The following is a 21,942-nucleotide window of genomic DNA, read 5'->3' on the forward strand; positions in this document are numbered from 1 at the left end:
AGCATTCTTCGCCTAAATTAACTAATTGCAAATTTTCAATTTTCCTCTTATGCGTAAGGAAGTCCCTCATGAATTTAGAGTATTTGGGCATTTGGGTTAGGACTTCGATAAAAGGAATATTGACGTGCAATTGTTTTAACAGACTTTCGAATTTTGCGAATTGCTCATTTGCCTTTTGACGAATTAACCTACCGGGGTACGGAACTCGAGGAGCCTTGGTCGGCTCTGGTGGTGGAGGAGAGTTCTTCTCCTGCAGAGGTGTCGGTACTGTTTCTTCCGTTGGCGGTGGCACTTCTGCAGGCCCTACGGTGCGGTTTCGTAGTGTGATGAGGTGAACTTGCGCCTTTGGGTTTGTTTCGGTATTGCTGGGTAATGCGCCTTGTGGTCTCTCGGAAAAGTTTTGAGCTATTTGATTTAATTGTTTTTCTATGTTTTGAATGCTAGCTTGTTGATTTCTAAAATTAGATTCTAATTGTAGAAATCTTTCCGAGTTTTTCTTATCAGTGTCAGAGACGAGACGAGATATAGTATCTTCGAGCCTTTCTCGTCCACCTTGTTGTTGAGTGAAATTTTGTGACTCATTTCTTGGTTGCTGAAAGTTTGTTCGTTGGGTTTGTTGGTTACTACTATTGCCGGGTTCCCTCCAACCAAGGTTTTGGTGGTTTCGCCATCCTTGGTTGTAAGTTCCCGTTGGGGGACCCGACGGCCTAGGTCTATTATCAATGTAGTTTACCATTTCTTGTTGATCGTTTGTTTCTTTCATGCAACTCCAATTTTCATGTGACCCACCACACCCTTCACAAGCCATAACCGAGACTGTTTTTGTCATTTCCAATTTTTTTATCTTTGAAGAAAGAGCCTCGATTTGGGCTTGTAAAGAAGTGCTTTCATCGACCTTATGGGCGCCCGGGGCGATAGACTTATTTCCCCGGGGGGTGTGCCATTGAAAATTGGTTTGAGCAATTTCCTCAATTTGATTATATATTTCGTGTGGGCGTCGATTACCTAAAAGTCCCCCGGAGCTAGAATCAAGTGTCTGCCTAGTGTGTGGCAACAATCCATTATAGAAAGTGGATACTTGTTGCCATATTGCGAGGCCGTGATGGGGACACTTGCGTAATAGCTCCTTGAACCTTTCCCAAGTTTCATATAGGGATTCCCCGTCCTCTTGTGAATATGTATTAATTTCAGCCATTAACTTAGCAGTTTTAGAAGGAGGGAAATACTTATATAGAAATTTTTGGGCTAGTTCATCCCAGGTGTTTACCGATCCAGCTGGGAGGGTGTTGAGCCAAGCTTTCGCTCGGTCTTTTAGTGAGAAGGGAAACATACGGAGGCGGATGGCGTCGTTTGATGCTCCATTGATCCGAAAGGTATCACATATTTCCAAGAAATTAGTTATATGTAGATGGGGATCCTCGTCCGCAAGCCCATGGAAGGTTGCGGAGTTTTGGAGCATTTGTATCAAATGTGGCCGAAGTTCGAAGTTATTGGTTTCGACATTCGGAGCATTGATAGCGGCGCCTAGATTACCTACGGTGGGTCGTAGATAATCCATAAGGGTACGTTGGTCCGCCATTGGAGGTGGATCACCCGAAACCTTCTCTTGGTTTTTGACTTTTAACTTTTTTCTGAGAAAGCGTTCGGGTTCTTCTAGTGGTTCTTTTATGTCTTTATTGGAACTGGAGCTCATACACTACGTGAGGTTGGCGTCGGGTTCCAAGTCCTGCAATAAAAACAGAAAAGAATGTTGGTCAGAAGGTTCACCACGGCCCCGTGTTGAGTGAACACGGCCCGTGGTCGGAATTTCAGTGATTGTTTTCCAGATCCCAGTTACTGGAAGTTGGACACGACCCCGTGTTGCACCGGCACGGCCCCATAGTCAGCCTTCTGTAACTTGGAAAACAAAAACTGCCAGTGACGATGCTGAACACGGCCCGTGTCCGACCAGGCACGGCCCCGTGTTGAGCTCTGCAGAAGCTGAAAATCTAAGAAAAAATCCTAAAAAATTAAAGAAAAATAAAAATATGATTAGGCCGCTGATTCCTAACTTTCTTAAAATCCTTGTGTCCTCGGCAGCGGCGCCAAAAACTTGATGTGCGTGAAGTGTGGTATATTTTTGATGTATATTTAAGCCCCTTTTAGCCAAGTTTTAAATTTATAAAACACGATATTTACTAACACTAAACACACATATGGGCAAGTGCACCCATCGTGGACGTAGTATAGTGTTGGTAAGATACCGAGGTCGTCCAAGGACACAAGAGCTTTTAATACCGGTTTATCCTCAACGTCTAATCAAATCAAAAAGTGAGAAAAATGTTATAAACTAAGAAAAATAAAAATTAACTAAATGCTGAAAAATAAAATAAAAATAAAAACAGATAGACAAGATGAATCACTTGGATCCGACACGTGTGTTAGTATAACCTTTGATTATTTTCGCACTTTTGCACTTGTTTAAGAGATTATCTTAGTTATTGTAGTAGGCCCCTCTTTTGAAGGCGACGTTACCCTCAACCCAGTAGTTTGAGTCAGCAAGGATCCAATCCTAAAGGGTCGGATTATTGAAAGATAATGAATTAAGTTATTAATGCAAATTGTGGTAGGCCCCGCTTTCGGCGGTGACGTTACCCTCGGCTAAGTAGTCTGAGTCAGCAGGGATACAGTCCTAAATAGCCGGGTTATAGTATTAATAGTAGTTAACTTATGAGGGGGTCAAAGAGTTTGGATCCCCGCCATCCAATACCTATGGGCATTGAAGGAGATCCAACTAAATTTGACCCAGGTCCCAAGCAGGACCTCTAAACGCTGAACAAGGGCAAGACCCTTACCAAACCGTTCCCTTAACCCCCGACCAGGTAGCCAACATACCTCCATATAGACCGTGGAGATATGAATGGTGAAAATCTTTTATTTTATATAGACAGTAAAATAACGCCAAGACACCACGGACAAACGATAAGGAAAGATCACCTTCAACATAAGTAACTAGTTATTAAAGTCATTAATACAAAACCAAATAAAAAGTGCAAAAGATTAAAAATAAAAAGTATTATACTAAACACTTGTCTTCACCAAGTGATGTAAGAGACTTAGGCAAACATGGCCTTGATTGTCAAGAACTCTTACGATCAATCTTGGATCCCGAGACGACTCACACACTCTATGATGGACAATGGATGATGGTGGTGGATGATGGTGTTATGGTAGTGGTGGGTGGTGGATGAAGTGTGAGAGAGGTGGTGTGCCAAGGGATGAGATGGAATGAAACCAAGCACCCCTATTTATAGGCTGAACAGAAGGCTGGGCACGGCCCCGTGTCCGCTGGACACGCCCTCGTGCCCGTCTGACATTCTCTCTCTTCATTAATTGTAATTCGCAATTACAATTAATGCGCCTGCTGTACTTTCACCATGCCCCCGTGCCCGCTGGACACGGCCCCGTGGTGGGCAATGGAAGCTTCTACTGGTTTGTCTTTTCTGCTGCTTCCTGGGCACGGCCCCGTGTTCGCTGGACACGGGGCGTGTTCAGTCTTCTGTTTTCTCTTCTTTGCCTTGGGAGGTGCCGTTGAGGATCCGGGCAGTCTACTTTTATTCCTTTTCTTGTATTTATGCTAGAATTAGTTGTCTTTTTGCTTCTTTTGTGATTTTGAGCTCATTTTATCCTGAAAATACAAAAGGAAGACAAAAACACTCTTTTTCCAACATTAGTACTCAAAAAGGGTTAGTTTTATGCCTTAATTGATGTGATTTATATGTTGCATTTTACACACATCAACATCTAAAGGTCACGATGCTATATGGGTTGTTATCGATCGATTAACGAAGTCAGCTCATTTTATTCCGATTCGCGAGGATCTATCTGCTGATAAACTTGCAAAGATTTATGTTGATGAGATTGTATCTCGACATGGTGTTCCTTTGGACATCATATCCGATCGTGATGCTCGATTTTCATCTCATTTTTGGAAGGCCATGCAATCTGCTATGGGAACCCAATTAAATCTAAGCACTGCTTATCATCCCCAAACAGATGGACAATCTGAGAGGACGATTCAAACTTTGGAGGATATGCTTAGAGCATGCGTGATAGACTTTGGTGGTAACTGGGATTCTCATCTTCCATTGATCGAGTTCTCTTACAACAATAGTTATCATGTTAGCATTAATATGGCACCATTCGAAGCTCCCTACGATCGAAAATGTCGTTCACCTGTCTGTTGGAATGAGATCGGTGAAGCTATGCTTACTGGACCTGAGCTCATTCTGGAAACGACAGACAAAATCAAGAAAATTCGCGATAATCTTGCGACAGCTAGAAGTCGTCAAAAGAGTTATGCGGATATGCAACGCAAGCCCTAGAATTTCAAGTCGGAGACCATGTCCTACTCAAGGTGTCACCTTGGAAGGGAGTGGTGAGATTTGGAAAGAAAGGAAAACTTGCACCCCGATATGTTGGACCATTTAAGATTGTGGCAAGAGTTGGAAAGGTTGCCTATCGATTAGAGCTACCTCCAGAGCTTGGAAATATTCATCCGACTTTTCACGTGTCCAATTTGCAAAAGTGTCTAGCTGACGCTAATCTTCACATTCCTCTCGACGAGATCCGAATCGATGAAATGATGCACTTTGTCGAGAAACCTATGGAGATAACGGACCATACAGTCAAACAGCTGAAGAACAAACGGATTCGATTGGTCAAAATTCGTTGGGAATCCAAACGTCGCCCAGAGTTTACTTGGGAATGTGAGGACCAAATGAAGACGAAATATCCGCAATTGTTCTCACAAGTTTCCTCTAGTTAAAATTTCGGGACGAAATTTCCTAAAGTAGGGGAGACTGTGACAACTGTGCTCTGTAATCGATGTACAATTTAAAACAATATTAATTATTAATAAAACAATGTGTTTTGGTGCTATTATGTGTGTATTTATGCTTGATGATTTTACGATTTGATTCGATTCCGATTTCAAACTTTAAATCGCTTTCTGGAAAGTTATACGCAAGATAGTGCGTAAAGGCAGTTAGTTTAATGCGACAAACACTCTGGAATAGTGAAATAGATTTAACATACCTTAAGTAACCTTCACATAACTTAGAAATAAGTTTTGGATGGTTTGGTGTGTCGAAAACAAGTTTGTTCGATCGAAGGGACTATTTGTGTGAAACTGCGAAACTATACCGATTTGTATAGTAACAAACATTCCAGAACTTGATCATAAGTTAAACATACCCTAAATATCCTTTACGTAGCTTAGAAATAGGCTTTGAGGGGTTCGGTATGCTAAAACAAACTTTATTGATCAATAGGGACTAAAAGCGTCAAAAAGTGCATAAGTTTGCATTTTCGCGCATATCTTACGTTCTGAATGTATCCGGACACCCAAAAATTTATGTAATCATTAAAATATTTTATTTTAGTGATTGGCATGATAAAATTCCATTCGTCGCTCAATTTGGATGGTTTTTGCGTTCGTTATGACTTCCGTCATAATTAAGCGAACAACGCAACCGTACGACCAAACGAACCGACATCCGAGATATTCTTGAGCATGTTTTGAGTTCTCAATACTTTAACTTCATTTTAGAGCCTTGAAATGAGGTTAACGGGGCTTAAACGTGTCAAAAATGAGCCGAAATGCAAGTTTTACAAGTTCAGGGGCTAAATGTGACAATCTGCCAAAGATGGTCAGGCGGCCCGCGTGAGCCTAGCCATATCCTTACGCGGCCCGTGTCAGACTTGCAGATCAGAAACATTGAATCTGGTCATTTAGCTCGATTTTGATGGTTCTGATCAATGGTTTTCAATGCTATGGGCTGGTTTGTGTGGAGAACAAGTCCCCCAATCATTCTTTGACATTTGTAAGGCCTAGATCATTCCCTCTTCTCCAAGAAATGATCCTAATGGTTTGCGAAAAACTATATAAGGCCATGTTCCCATTCCATTTTCCTCACATTTGGTCTGAGATTTCTCTAAGTGGTTGTGATTATTCACTACCTACCTGAGAATACTTAGAACTAAATCTATTTGGACCCTTTGTAAGTCCTTTTTCGTTCTTTTATCGCTTCCTAGCGTGAAAGTCAAACAGTGTTTGACTTTCTGCTTTGACCACGAGATGGACAACGAGAAGTTCGTTTAAACTTCGCAACGTGAGCGTAATCACGATGGTTATAGTCATTAGTGACTATACCTACTGATTACCACGTTGACTAGGCATAGTGACGAGTCGTAGTTTCGGTCAAATGCGCATTTAAGTGTATTTTGCAACCAAACTACTCTTGGTATCAAAACACTTTGTTTTGATATCAAAACCTGTTTTCTAATTTAGTTAAGCATGTGTTAACATGCTTAGCTCGTCACTTTTAGTTTAGTGCTTGTTTAGAGTCGAAGTCAAGCGGTCTAAACCACTGCTTAGACTTTCGAACTCGACCCATTTGGCCGATCATTAGGATCCGACCAAGCATGTTTAGTGACCATAGTTGCATAGGGAATAACCTTCCGAGGTTATACCTTATGGTCACATAGTTTAAGTAGTTGTATGATAGGTAGTTCATATGCCTTAGGTAAATTACCAAAATGCCCTTTTCATGCATAATATGTAACCCAAATAATTGTCACATAACTGATTATGCAACATAAAGAAACATGTTAGGGCATATAATACTTGTCATAGGACTAGTTAGACGTCTCAAACGCGTTTTACGCGAACGACGCGTTAAAGTAGCGTAAGCTACCTAAACGGGCCGTAACGGGTCGAAAGCACTTAGGTTAGGTTCCGATTTAGAATGTAGGCTTTGTTAAACCATATCACATGAGTTCCTACACTCATTTGGTTTACAAGACCTCATTCTGTCCGATCTTTCAAATTAGGTGTCGATTTATTTACTAGTGATCCGATTACTAGGTACTACTTGAATTTCCTTGGTTTGCCTGAGCTTCGCTAAGTTCTTTAGATCAAGGATACCTTTCCATTCAATGTGAGTACATAGTTCCCCTATTTTACTGTTTTCAATTGTTTTGGGGTGATTCATATGTATTAAAACGATTTCGATATTTTAACGATGTTTTCAAAAACGATTAAGATGGTTTATATTAAACTAAATACGATTTCGATAATGTGAACGAAACTTGTTGGTTGTGATTACATAACGAATGACATTCATTAGCATTGATCAAGCCGACCAGTATTAGGTTATGGTACCATAGGATCTGACAAATCCCGTTATCAGACTACACCCATGGTTATGTGTGGGGGTTAAGTAGGTAACGACCGAATCTGATGATTGTTAACTTACCCTTTGGTGGTTTGTTAATGCGAGAAACGAGTTTGACGAGTCACAAAGGTTTGAATGTTATTAGCGAGACGACCAAAAGTAGTTTCACAATTAAAACGAATACGATTTTGGGACGAGTTAAACGGTTTGAGACGACTTAAACGATTTGGATAAACGATTGGTTTTGGGTGGTGATTAGATAATGGAACGGGTGTAGTATGATAGAATCATGGTAGATATGCCGCTGGTACATCTTATATATAAGTGCTTCTATCATATTACATTGCGTGTCATTATTTAGTTCACTGGGGAAACGATTTTGAAACGATGTCACACAACGAGGTTTTCGGAACGATATAAACCATACGAGTTTTATTAACGAGTTTTTACGAGATGTTTACGAGTTGTTTTACTAAAACAAATGTTTTTGGGTTAAGAATCATGGCTACGATATTTTATATACTATAACCACCTTGATTTGAGTTGGTTAAATTATGTTGCAATACACTTTTCAAAACGAGATTTGTACTTTTGACTCTTGTAGTCTAATGAGGTACTGCAACATATAAACGAGCCATGAATCCGATATTCCCATAAAACCTATGTACACACCAGCATTTCTTTGCTGACTTTATTTTTACATATGTTTCAGGTGGTATTGCTTGATGTTGCTTGCTAGGAAGCTTGTGTCACATAGGACCTGGATGAGGCCTTAGTGACTTAAAAACAGTTATAAACAATGTGTAGCATGTGTGTTTTGGTTTAAAGACAATGTACATTACTTAATAATTCGAAACATTTGTATCCATGGTTGTGAAATGATGATTCTGTTACAACACTCCCCGACGTTTCCGCCACGGTTTGTTGTTTTAACGTGGTCGGGGTGTGACACCAAAGGACATGACTTTTACTACTTAACTTTTCTTTTGTTACTAATTAGTTAATTAATTGATTTTATTTTGTTTGTAGACAATAAAATAAAAGATAGAAAATAAATACGAGTAACGATAAATGGCTAGAGAATATCATATCACACGAGTTATTGCTCGGGGTGGAATCCACTTAGAATTAATCAATGTTAAGTTTTTAGCTTTTTTGTGTGGTGAACATATTAAAATGGCTGGCTCCTAGCTAAGGTTACTGGTGAATTAGTGTTAAGTTATTAAGGTTGTTGTCGATCAGAAATACAGTCATTCTACTCCACCATTGATTCTAGTCAACCAACCTTTCCTGCATTGCAAAACTTTCCAAAGCCTACAAATGTCAAAGAGTATCTGAAATTAAAGTTGAAACACGCTGAAAGGATAACTTTAGAGAAAAGCAAAGGGGATGATGACAAGCAAATTCAGTTCAGGAACTTAGGAAAGTGAATGCATTGGAAGACTATGCAAAAGACATATGTAATCAACTTTCTCATGCACCAACCATTAATGCTGACCTCAGAAAGACACTGAGAGAAGATTATTTGAACCATATCATGAAGATCAAGCCATACAAAGCAACCAAAGCTTAATTCTCAGGCTGGAAAACTGAAGCTTTACTAGACAAAATATTAGGGATAGAAAAGTTTCTACTTAACCTAGAGATCAAGCCTATACCTCCAAATTGGAAGGCTGGTAAAAGGCCAAATGACAAAAGGGCCTTACAATTAAATAGAATGAAAGAGTAAATGGTTGTTGCACAATTTGGAACTATACGGTCAATGGCAAAATGGAATGAAGCTACAATTGAAGACAACTACAAAAAGCTGGAAGCACTAAGAGAGAATGATTTTTCAATTCCAAGAAAGTCTGTATATGACAATGTAGATTTTCCCATCAAGACTCAGACCAATATGGCCGAGGGTAGCGTTGCTTCCAAAAGAGGGACATTCCACATTTTGCATTAATAACTTACTTAATTATCTTTCAATATTCTAGCCTTGCGGGAATGTATCCCTGCTGACTCAGACCAATATGGCTGAGGGTAGCGTTGCCTCAAAAAGTGGGACATGCCACTATAACTAAAATAATATATTAAAAAGCCCAAAGTGCAGAAATCATCAAATGATACATAAAAGATGAGTTGGAACCAAGTGATTCATCTTGCGTCTTTGTTTCTTTTATTTATTTAGTTTCTTTCTTTATTTTACTTTTTATAAATCTTTTCTCAAAATTTGGTTAGACTTGAAGTTGACAATATTCCGGTATTAAAAGCTCTCGTGTCCTTGGACGACCTCTTTATCTTACCATCACTAACTATACTACGCCAACGATGGGTGTACTTGCCCTAAGCGTGTTGTAGAGAGTGATAGTGTTATATCGTGTTTTATAAATTTAAAGCTTGCTAAACAAGTAAAAAACTACTTAAAATATATTAAAAATTTACACACCCTCGCTCACGTCAAGTTTTTGGCGCCGTTACCGGGGACACAAAGGTTTTAAGAAAGTTTAAAACCGACGGCCTAATCATTTTTATGCTTCTTTAATTTTCCTTTAAGGTTTTTATTCTTTTTCTTCATTTTTTTACTCTCTACAGATCTCGCACGGGGCCGTGCCTGATCACACATGGGCCGTGCCAACTCCCTAGTAACATAAAACTTTTTCTGCCAGACAGAAGCTGCAACACGGGGCTGTGTGACAATCACACGGGCCCGTGCCCTAACAAAAGTTTCTAAGAAAACAATACCGTTTGATCCTGACGGTTAAACCTTGTTTGGCAACCATGAATTCATGAAGATTTAGAATGTCTCATTCTAAATTTTCAACCCCACTACTTAGACCTCTCGTTTTCTTGTGACGATCACCTTAAGATGGGGGGAGGGGGTAAAAACGATAATTACCATCCACCTGAATTCCATCAAACCTCTTCCATAAGAGACATAAGCTCGGAAGAATTATGTCAAATAGAAAAGAGGATTCTCAAAAAAACTCTAAGAAAGAGAATCCATGATGAAGGCACGATATTCATCAAGGAACAAAAACGAAGGAGATTCGATGGAGCCACATTCAGGAATAGACACCAAGGCCAACAAATATACCCTAACCCCTTGCGAAAACGAAGGCAATAGTCATCCCTGTATCGGCCTCGCAATGAGGGACTCCTTAACGTCGTGAATTTCACATCAACGGTTTAGACCAGAGCGAGTCGACTCACACCTTCTTTAACAAGAGCCCGGAAAAGGTTAATAAAGGACGATTTCGCCCTCCTACTTTTAGCTTAGGTTTCTTCCTTTCCGACAACCTCTTGCGTTTCGTATCTCTCGCCGGAACCTAAGGTACATTCAGCACTTCGGTGTTGTCCCAACCAGTAAGGAACCTCTCGATAAAACACGGTTCCTTAAAAATTCCGATGAAACTTCATAAAACCCTAAAAACACGGGACCGTGCTCATCGCACATGGGGTCGTGCCGCATCTACTCTCCAGACATGAGGGCGTGTTGGATAAACACGGGGTCGTGTCTACCTCGACATCGCCCGTGTATCACTAACGGACAACATTCTCTGATTCATTGCAGACGATATGGGGCCGTTTCGACGTGCTTTCACTTTCTATAAAGTTAACCATGAGGAGAATGTTTGGACCCATTCCTAAAAGACCAAGATCCTTCCAGATCTCACACACATACCAAAAAGGGTAGGTTCTTAAAAAGGTTCCCTTAAACCTTGTTTTTACCACTTTTAGTCATTTCCTCCTTCTTCAACCTCCATTGAAGCTTGAAGCTTCAAGCTTAAAAGCTTCAATTGTTGGGATGAGAGCATAATTTTTAGCACGAAATTTGGCAAAAATACTATTTTATAACATTATTTTAAGTTATGGGGTCGTACCCCACTAAAGATTCCAGAAAGAAAAAGACAAACAGAGGCAGAAAAGAGACACGGGGCCGTATCCTATGAACACGGGTCGTGGTCAACTCCCAGATTTGCAAATCTTAGATAGTACAACAAGTACAATGGCCACACGGCTGTTCCGTTGACACTCGAGGTCGTGCAAGCGTACAGACTGACACATCTCATTAAATGAAGACAAAGAAGAAGGAGGCACGGGATTGTGCCCAACGGGCACAGGGCCGTGTAAACTGTTTGTTTCCAGCTACAAAATATGGGTGTTTGGTTCAATTGCAATCCATCCCTTGGCAAACCACTTCTCTCACACCTGCCACCACTCCACCACCATCATCCACCACTTTCATCCATCATCCATCTTTAGAGTGTGTAGTAGTCTCGGCATCCAAGATTGATCGTAAGAGTTTTTGTCAAACAAAGGCCATGCTTGGCTAATCTCTTACATCACTTGGTGAAGACAAGTCATTTATGTATTATTTTTGATTTCCAAGCTTTGGTTAACTTTTTAATTGGGTTTGTATTAATGACTTTAATATCTAGTTTTTTATATTGGAAGTGAACTTTATTCTATAATCTCTTCATGTTTTGTTGATTCAGTCATTCGTGTCTTTACAGTCTATATAAAGTGCGTTAACTGCCTGGAAAGGGGTTAGAAGTGTGGTTGGGTAAAGTTCTTGCATCGTTCAGTGTATAGATACTACGAGGACTTGATTCAAGCTTATTAGGACTTCCTTTGAGGCAGTTAGCATCAAATCGGGGGAAGTAAGAATGACTTGAATCCCTTATAAACAAACTAAACTTTAAACCGGTAGATAACATCAAATCAGAAAGCTCCAAAATTCTAAACTAGAAATCTAATAAGATAAGCCATGAATTGACTTTGCTCAGAGCTAATGGATAAGTGCAAATGATCTCCATGAATATTACATATGGCCTAAGGGGTGAAGATCTGCAAGACCTACTAGGTCTTGAACTTGAAAGGGACCCAGAAGATTACCTCTCAATGAAATTTGAATTACAATTCAAAGGGCAGATCAGAGAGAAGTTAATTAGAAATAAAGGTTAATCTAATAAAGTCAAGTTTTGGCGTCATCTGTTCTAGGGGAGATTGTTGAACCTACAAAATATCAGATGATATCAAAAGCCAAAACATGTTATCCTAATCAAGAAATAAGCAAGCTATGGTGATCATCTCTCCTCAAAGATAGTGAATTTTGAACACTAACATAACATCTGTTGAAGACATGAAAGCTCTGTTGGAGAAGACCAAAAGTCTGTTTAAGGCTAAAGCCATGTTGAAGGTTAAAGCACTGATGAAAAAGACCAAACATCTGTTTAGGTCTGAACAGATATTTGGAATCAACAAACAGAGGTTAAAGAACAGAGGTCAACCAATAGAACAGTTGTCTGTATAACAATGTTTGTATGTCTTAGAACAGGTGTTAGTACCCAACAGATGTCAGTACCCGTATAAATAGATCTCGCCTATTAGATATCTAGTCATCACCTTACATCCTTTTGTACAAACAGAAAGCTGTGTGATCAGGCTGAGGGGGAGTGTATAATCAAACTTGTATTTGGTTTATTATAGAAAACAATATAATATCTTTCCAAGTTTGTGTGTTCATTTAATTCCGCTGTAATTCATCTTATCATTCTCATTTATACTTCATTTAATTCATCAAACACTCCATTTATTCACACACAAAAAATACAAACTAAAACTTAGATCCTAATAGTAGAAAGTTTTCGGCAAATTGTGATACCTATGGAAAGGAACATATAAAGGTTTCTAACATTATGCCACATATCTATGTTCTATCATCCATAATAAATTTGTTTTCCAACATAAAGGATTGTTACTTTATGATGGAAAACGTGGCGTTTCCTTCATACTCACGCACTGAACCTTACTGCTTTTCTGCTAGTAGATCAAAAGCTAAACTTCTATCTGCACCGGGGTACGTGGTAATTCATTTTCTAATGTTGATTTCCTTTTTGTTTATAAATGCAAGAAATGTAGATATTATGATCATATTGATTGTGCAAATTTTAGAATGTGAATTTGCACTCTCTAGTTCAGTTAAATCTATTGCTTATACGACTGGAGAATAGGGTTTATGCGACCGCATTTGTTATCACAAAACAACGATAATTGCTATTTTGCGACCAAAAGGTTGGTGAGAAAACCACATGTCGCAATTTACCTATCACCTATTTGCGACCGTTGCTATTTTTTGCGACCAGATCATTGCGACAACAAAAAGAGAAAAAATATTGTGACAATCGGGCTTATTGCCACCGTTTTGCGATTGCATGCTACAAGTTTTGCCACCAACCGTACCAGTTTTTCTACCATAAGACCAAACTTTCTAGCCCATACCGGGACATATTCTATACTTGTAGGACTTAAAAAATGTAACCATTTATAAAAATTTCAAAATCATATACAACATTACAATAAAATTACTAAAACATCAAATAACCCTAATTATTGCAACACAATAAACATCTAAATCCAAACATTCAAAATAAAGTGTTTATTATCTCCGAAATATAATTTTTAACATAGCTTTAATGTTCGTCATCCTATTGAGTATAACATCCTTCTCCACTTTATCTTTTTATTTTTCAGTCATCAATTCCGTATAATTCCATTTAACATTTCTTTTTCTTCTTCCTTGTACTCAATGAGCTCCTTAATAACCCCGTTTAACTTTTCAATCTACAAAACAACCAATGCATAGAGTTAAGACTTAAGAAGTCATAACTGAAAAGAAAAATGAAAACAAAATAATGGGTCAAGTTGGCTAAAAATCGAAAGATGCAAGTGTATGCATATAATCATAAAGGGAGATTTGCTGCAGTTACAAAGAACAACAAAAGTGGTTGTATACTAAACATGATGGAGTACAAAAAGTGATTTATCTAGACTCCAACTTTGCAATAACACCTTGTTTAGCAACATCAATCAACATTAGTATATGTGTAGGTCATACATAATAATATAACATCTTGTGTATCTGTTGTAAGCTGACCTGTAACCAAAGCAAAAAAGATGGCCCGAGGCTCACTTTGGAGCAAAACCTATAGTACCAGAAAAAGCATGTCTCCTCATCATCACATGCTTTCATTCTTGTTACGATGAGCTCATGACTCATCATGTCTTCAAACAAATTAACATATATTTTAGCAATATTTATTTTTCATGCCTCATTATATTTCCCTACATAGAACCAGACTGAGTTCCCAAAACCATGTATAAAATCTCAACAAATGGACAATAACCTCACACCCATATTTTAGTATGATGCTGAGGAGCTTACTTCCATTGTTACACTTCTAAGTATATCATTTATAATTGCAAATTTGTATCATCTGACCATGATACTTCACCTCCATTCATAAGCAAGACCCTTTTTTTTTTCTCAAGGGTGGTATAAAATGACATAGAACAATACCTACTAAAACCATGTGTAGTGGTGGGTGAACTTCAAGCCCCTTTCTTGGGCGTGATACAACATGTGGCTGCTTAGTCAGCAAATGGGCATAAAGAGGCTTGAAGTTAAAAATGGTGTAGTGGTATAATGTCCTATAATGCCCCTTGCAATGATTACCCTATTATTATTATTATTATTATTATTATTATTATTATTATTATTATTATTATTATTATCATCATCATCATCATCATCATTATCATTATCATTATTATTATTATTATTATTTTGAAAATTAAAACAAATAATATTTCATTAAATAAATAAAAATTACATTACCATTAACGAAAGAGTAAATTACAAGTTTTGTCCTTTATGTTTGTACCAAATTACAGGCGGTGTCCTTTGACTTTAAATTTGATGAGTTTTGTCCTTAACGGTTCAAAATCCTGCACGTTATGTCCTTTAGCCCTAACTTAGTCAGGTTTTTTTGTTAAATATAATCATGTGCCTTGCACATAAGGGTATTCTTGTCATTTTACTCTCCAGAAACTATTGAGTAAATAATTCAAAGTGACTAAATGTTAAACCCCTCTCTCTATCTATGGAACTCTCTTCTTCAACTAGCCACTCCTACAGCTACCCACCCCCACCTGCCACCAATCTCCACCACCGTAAACACCATCACAACCACCATAAGCAACCACCAATCTCCACCACCGTCAACCAAATTTGAACTACGGGACTCCTAAACACCGCAAGAAAACACTTCAGTGATTCAGAAGATGCAGCAATGATAAAAACGGAACTCACAATCGAAGCCTATCTCGATTTGAGAGTACTGTCGTAGTTAATGATGAAGATATCTTATTATTCCATTGCCGGAGATTCGCCGGAGGATTGTACATACCCAAATCTCAATTCTACCACAAACCCATGATAAAGACAACTTTTACAAAACCCACACCAGAAAAACTAAAAAAAAAAAAACAAAACCAGTACGAATTTGAGGTCAATAATCCCAATTTTACTACAAACCTTTCAGCTCTACACCTCCGCACCCGAACACCCTTACCCCATCACAAGCCCCAAACGCCACCCAAACATCGGAAAAATCAGCATTCAACGGACTGGAGGAGGTGTCCTGACCGCAGTTGCAGGGGGAGGCGGCGGTGGAATTGGTATGTGCAGTGGAGGAAGCGGTTGTGGTGGACTGGTGGCCGCATATGGTGGTTGTGGCGAAGATGGCGGTGGTGGCAACATATGATGGTGTACATGAAGACGGTGGTGGTGGTGGTGGCATATGATGTTGAGTCTGTTGATAGGTGAAATGAGGAAGGAGATATAAATTGGGTTTTTTTTATATATAAATGGTTTTTACACATTAGGTCCTTTAATATAAATTGTTTTACACAATAGTCCTTGGGTAAGTAAAATGACAAGAATGCCCTTGTGTGCAGGCCACATGACTATACTTAACAGAAAAATCTAACAAAGTTAGGGCTAAAGGACATAATGTGTAGGATTTTGAAACGTTAAGGACAAAACTCGTCAAATTTAAAGACAAAGGACACCGCCTGCAATTTGGTACAAACATAAAGGACAAAACTTGTAATTTACTCTTAACGAAAATACTAAAAGTTAAAGACGAAACATGCAAAAATACTAAACATAAAAAACCGACAAATGCTTAAAAAATATAGCTCTAAAGTCCGTATTTATCATGGATTTGTTGCCTACGCATTTGAGCTAGGAGCAACGCTTCTCCTTGGAAGTGATCGATCGGTTTAGACATAAACTCAATGTCTTTCTCCATTTCCCTCGCTTCTTGGACGCCTATGGCAAAGGTCTCTTATATCTTGAAGTCATCGGTTCATCTCTTCGAAATCTTGTTTCATTTTGACACCTGCCGAAGACGACTCCGCTCTTCCCCCCTTTTCCCCACTTGTTCTACCGGGCGGTCAAGGCAACTCCACTTCCTCATCATCCTCATTAATATTAATAGGATTGTTTAAATCGATCTTTCGAGCAACGGAAAAGGGTGTTTCTGGATCAACCGAATAGAAGGTTTTGGACCTTTTCGCTTTACGCCTACCACTAGACATCATGGTTGATACGTTAGACCATTTAGGACTTCCACGTAGAAGCTCCCAACACTTCATGTACGCGAATACCCATCTCGTTGCGTTGAACTCCTCCAACGCTTTTGCTAATATATCTGCATTACTTTGATCGCTACCCCAATTGTCCCTCATGCGTTGGAAAACTATTTGAAACGCATGATTGACACTTATATCGGTCCATTTGCTTGATATCGAATCCTTGTCCCAATAATCTCCTTTACCCATGGCCTTAAAAAAGGTTTCTAGAATTTTAATCCAAAAAGGGGTAGGGCTGACATATCGGGTCAACCCGATTTGTTAAGACACGAACACGAAACATGTAAACACGAACACGACACGAAATCTTATCGTATCAGATTTTCCAAACACGAACACGAACCTGTTAATAAACAGGTTACACGAAATAACCTGTTAAGACACGAAAATGTTACCAACATATCATATGACCTGTTTAAGACACGAACACGGCCTGTTAAGACACGAACATGACCTGTTATTCCAAATTTGAAATTAGCGATTAAGGAACGTGTTTAGTGAAAATTTAGTCGCCATAGGTTTACAAAACGAGACATATCTGCTCATCACATCCTCCTTATTTTCATGATGGTCTTTACATGAGCAGACACATTGACCATGTTCTTTTGCTACAAGTGCCTAACTTAAATTTATGCAGATGAAATAACTGGTCAATATGTGACAATGGTTCAACTTTGCATTGCATCCCTTGTATAGAAATAATCATTGGGTAATCTAATTTAACTATAAACATGTTAGCTGCTAAAAGACTTTTGAACAACAACTATATCCAAAGCAATAAAGCATATAATAAGACCAGACGACTTTTGAACAGCATATGAATGTTCGATTAGCGTACAAAACGAGTTTTAAAGAACGATGACGATGATTTACCTTAACTGTGAAGAACGATGACGATGATTTACCTTAACTGTGAAGAACGATGACGATGATTTACCGAAGGGATAAGCGGCAATGAAGGTTCGATTAGCCGATGTCCAGCGATGAAGGTCGAAGGGGTGAGCGGCGTCGGCGATGAAGGTCGTAGGGGTGAACGGCACCGGCGACTGAATTCTATATTCTTATGTTCCCCTTAAAGTCAAAGAGAACAAAATGCAATCTTAGCCATTGGATCAAAATAAGATTAAATCCTGGCCCTAATAATTCAGAAAAAGCATGAGCAGTTATTAAGATTGAAAGTTGACTTTTTTAAATCCCATTTTGATTTTCACCTGAAATTCAGGCCACGATCTGATTTTAATAACTTAACAAAATTAAATAAAAAATCTTTATAAATTACTAAATTCCTTCTAGAAGTAGAGGTTACCAACAGTTTGTATGTTTGGGGTTCCAGTTTTGCATTTGACTTGGTAATCATCACAACTGACACCCCATGTTCTAATTTACAATAAAAGGTACTACGTTATATAACAGCAATAACTTTTACCTTTTTTTTACAACGGGTTATTTTATAAAAAATAAAACAGTAAAAAGTATAAAACTTTATTGAAAGCTAAACATTGTGTTGCAAGTTTGCTGCCATGAAATGATACCTGCAAAAAAAATCAGCTACATGAAAGTGTTAAGTCTAATAATTTTTAAGTGAAGGTGCATAATATTTTGGTTAAATTCTACCCAAAAAAAAAAAAAATATACCATAAAAATATAGAGCCTAACTGCAAGTTTTAAATTATAAAAATTTATATTTATATAAACAACATACCGTCACTGAAAGTTGGAACTGATTATTAAAAGGAACAAAAAATTATGTATCTCGAACTGGACAGTTTTCACCTTAAATTATCAATTATTTTATAAAAACTGCAGATTGTCTAAATTATTTAAAGTCTTAACTGCAACCAAGTTTCAAAATTTTAGTTCCCTCCAAATTGTCCAAATTAGTTTTACAACATCCAAAAAAAACACAGAAAACATGGGTAGAAGTTATTTTGTAGATCATGGGGAGAAGTTATTTAAAATCTGTCCCTAAAAGCAACTATATAAAGATGTAGATAGCTTAAAAAACAAACTATTCTTTCTCTCAAAATTGCTCTCTGGATGAAGTTTATTATCAAGAAAGAAATGCAGCCAAACGTAAGTCAATTCTGCAAATTTACCTACTTCCATTTAAACCTTTATACCTTACAATATTTTTATCTTTTGTATTTTAAGATGGAGCAAACTTACCGAGTTGAAAATTTTGATCCCAAAACCGACGAGAAAGAGCAGCAACACCTTGACTTACCTGTAAGTAAACATATTTAAATGTAATGTATTTTTTTCCAGTTCTACATATTTACCTACAATTTCTACTTTATAATCTTTTTTTATCTTTTCTATTTAAGACGGAGCCAACTTACCAAGTTGAAAAAGATGATCCCAAAACCGAAGAAGTCGAAGAGCAGCAACACCTCGAATCACATGTAAGTAAACATATTAAGAAATTCTGTAAAAGTGATATCTAATGATGTACTTTGATTTTGTAGAAACCTATAAAAAGAGTTGAGATAATTAAATGTGATGGAGAGCCAAGTCCAACCGCTTCAGAAATTCTACGTGAAATCAGTGAGCAGGTAAATCTGAATTTTAGCAGTGTAATATATTTTATTTTTTATGTCCACATTATTTTTTTAAATTGTTGTTATCTTAGAAACGAAAGTGTGACAAGCTAAACAAAAGGTTAGAGTCTCTTGCCACCTGGAATTGGGAAGAGGTTATCAATGTCAGCAGCGATCATGGAGCTTCCGAAGATGATCCAAATCCCGATTATGAGATGGCTGATACTGCAGATTCAATGGAGAGTTTTTGGAAGAAATCTAAAATTCCACGAGCTGAAATACGTACCCGTGAACGAGTTGTTCAAGTCGATTCCGTCTAAAGCTTTTCATGATTTAAAATTTTCCATTATGTATATACAATGATATAATTCCAGAATTTCGCTCACAAAAAAGGATTGATTTGTTATGAAGTTTTACTCTCATAACTACAATCAAAAGTTTAGTAGATACTGTTTGAGGTCATGTCCTTTAAGAGCCCAGATCTCCTCCCTATATGGATAGAGATTTGACTAATACTTTAATTTTTTAGAAGAAAAATAATTTTAAAATATATTTTTTTTCTTAAAGATGAAGATAAGAGCTAGAAATTTTTTTAAATATATAATTAAAGAACAGATCTGATCTGATGAACACGAAAACCCTAAGAGTATGAATCCCTTAGGGAATACTCTTAGGGAAATCCTTAAGGCCGTACATCAGATCTGATGAACACGAAAACCCTAGCTCGTACAACATTGATAAATGGAAAATAATCATGATCAACATACACACTTTACATAGAATCGTTCATCAAACACACGAAAAAATTAGTACTGATTACCCAAATATGAATAAAAACAGTAACAAATCACTATATGTGTACATCACAACAGAAATAGATAAATCACATGATACATATTAAAACTTTAAGAACTGACCTTGCAAACTTTAAGAATCTGGAGCTGTGGTATCTTCGCCTTGAAGATTTAACCACACCACAACCACTTTCCTTGCGGCATCTCCGTAAATCCTAGATCTGAATGACTGAAAACGACCGAGATGATGACGATTTGATTTCCAGCGAGATTTTGGAGTTCTGATTAGGCGGAGGCTTGTGAGGTTTTGTTGGAGGTGTGCACATCTTGAACTAGGGCAAAATTTGGAATGAGGTTTGTAGAAAAAGAGGTTAGGGTTTCGGAACACCCATATATGTGTAGCAGACCAAAGCCCCAAAGCCCACTGTAACACCTCCAACTTATTTGTTTAGAAAAAGAATTATGAGCCCATTTGACCTTAATTTGAATAATAAGCCCAAAGGCCATGATAAATATAATTCTTTTCTTAAAGGGATTAAATTATTTTTTTTTAATAAAATAATATGTTAACGAATTGGACTTGAGCTGAACTTCAATGAAAAAAAATGTGATAATGTATGTTGAATTCGTATAATTTTGAAATTTTTAAATCAATATCTTCAACTACTATAATTATAATACTAGGTTATAACCCCGTGTATTACACGGGTTGAATAAATAAATTTTATATATTAAATAATAAAACAATATATCTTTAAAAATCTTCTTTATTGCACGAGTTGAATAAATATAAATTTATATATTAAATAATAAAAAGTTATATCTATAAATCTTTAAAACCACGTGTATTACAGGAGTTGAATAAATGTAATATTGAAATTGTTAATAACCTTTATTTGCTATGTTTTTCAAGGCATAGCATACGAAACAATTTCGATTAAAAAACTCACACATTTTTTTTTGTTTTAAACAAATAATGTTTTCTTTTATAATACAAATAATAAAATAGTTATTATATTATACCATTAATATGCCCGTCCACCGGACGGGTATAGAACTAGTTAGTGAAGAAGGAAATTTAGGGTTGTTTGGTTTTTTGGAGCGTGAACTGAAGTGTGAATGGAATTGATTTCAAAATTTTGGGTATACCCTGACTCTACATGTTCCCACCCCAATATTTGATATATTTTTAATTTAAAATTATAAACAGGTCATTAACGGGTCTTAACAGGTTAACGGGTTTTAACCTGTTTAGACACGAAATTTAAACAGGTCTTATCGTGTCGACCTGTTTAGACACGAAACCTGTTAAGGTCAAACACGAAACATGTTAACTTCGTGTAGGTTCGTGTCGTGTTATCGTGTTCGTGTCAGAATTGCCAGCCCTAAAAAGGGGCGGTGTTTGATAGTTGGCTATAAAAATTAGAACATATATATTATTATACTCTTTTTTTAAATACAACTTATAAAAATAACACTTACCAACTTCCGGATCCTCCGAGATGTCGAGCCAAGCCGTGCGAGAATGTACTCCTCGTCTTTTGTCCAAGCTTAAGAGCTCCTTATCGAACGGAGAGCGGTAGGAACCTTTTTTATGCGAGCGTTTTCCACGTTGAGAGCCCTCGGGTTCGCGCTCCAGTTGTGTCTTCTTGGGAACCATGCATACCGCCCATGCTTATGTTCACATTAGATGCAAAACTGAGTGGCCCTTGGAAGTATTGGTGGGGCATGTTTAGTATTTGCGTGTACCCCATCATATTCGGGTCAATGTTTTGGTAACTGTAGGTTGGTAGCGGTTGGGTGGTGTATTGCGATATGAATTGGGGTTGCTAGGTCGAGACGGTACACCAAAAGGAGGCTGGAATGGATGCATGATATTTTTTTTTATAAAAACAAGAAAGTGGTTTACAA

General features: G+C 37.6%; 1 protein-coding gene, 1 long non-coding RNA gene and 1 other non-coding gene across 3 annotated transcripts; 2 read left to right on the forward strand and 1 right to left on the reverse strand.

Annotated features, from left to right (window-relative positions):
• The first annotated feature begins 1,094 nt into the window (after window positions 1-1,094).
• Window positions 1,095-1,201, forward strand: LOC118485272. Its single transcript, XR_004875577.1, has one exon. It is a non-coding gene; the product is annotated as a small nucleolar RNA R71 (small nucleolar RNA).
• A 12,413-nt stretch (window positions 1,202-13,614) lies between these two features.
• On the reverse strand, window positions 13,615-17,747 carry LOC110894034. The gene is made up of 2 exons (XR_002566074.2): window positions 17,574-17,747; window positions 13,615-13,826 (listed from the first exon to the last, which is right to left on the reverse strand). It is a non-coding gene; the product is annotated as an uncharacterized LOC110894034 (long non-coding RNA).
• A 1,104-nt stretch (window positions 17,748-18,851) lies between these two features.
• LOC110892402 lies at window positions 18,852-19,557 on the forward strand. The gene is made up of 4 exons (XM_022139568.1): window positions 18,852-18,926; window positions 19,025-19,102; window positions 19,166-19,252; window positions 19,330-19,557. Exons 1-4 carry the CDS (start codon window positions 18,852-18,854, stop codon window positions 19,555-19,557), a joined length of 468 nt encoding a protein of 155 aa, XP_021995260.1.
• Window positions 19,558-21,942: the final 2,385 nt, after the last annotated feature.

The sequence above is a fragment of the Helianthus annuus genome, chromosome 12 (genome assembly GCF_002127325.2).
Source record: "Helianthus annuus cultivar XRQ/B chromosome 12, HanXRQr2.0-SUNRISE, whole genome shotgun sequence".
Classification (NCBI taxonomy): domain Eukaryota; kingdom Viridiplantae; phylum Streptophyta; class Magnoliopsida; order Asterales; family Asteraceae; genus Helianthus; species Helianthus annuus.

Coding starts and splice junctions, on each gene's coding strand:
- LOC110892402 (XM_022139568.1), top strand. CDS start 18,852: ATGGAGCAAACTTACCGAGTTGAAAATTTTGATCCCAAAACCGACGAG. Junction 18,927..19,024: donor AGCAACACCTTGACTTACCT/GTAAGTAAACAT, acceptor TTTCTATTTAAG/ACGGAGCCAACTTACCAAGT. Junction 19,253..19,329: donor TACGTGAAATCAGTGAGCAG/GTAAATCTGAAT, acceptor TTGTTATCTTAG/AAACGAAAGTGTGACAAGCT.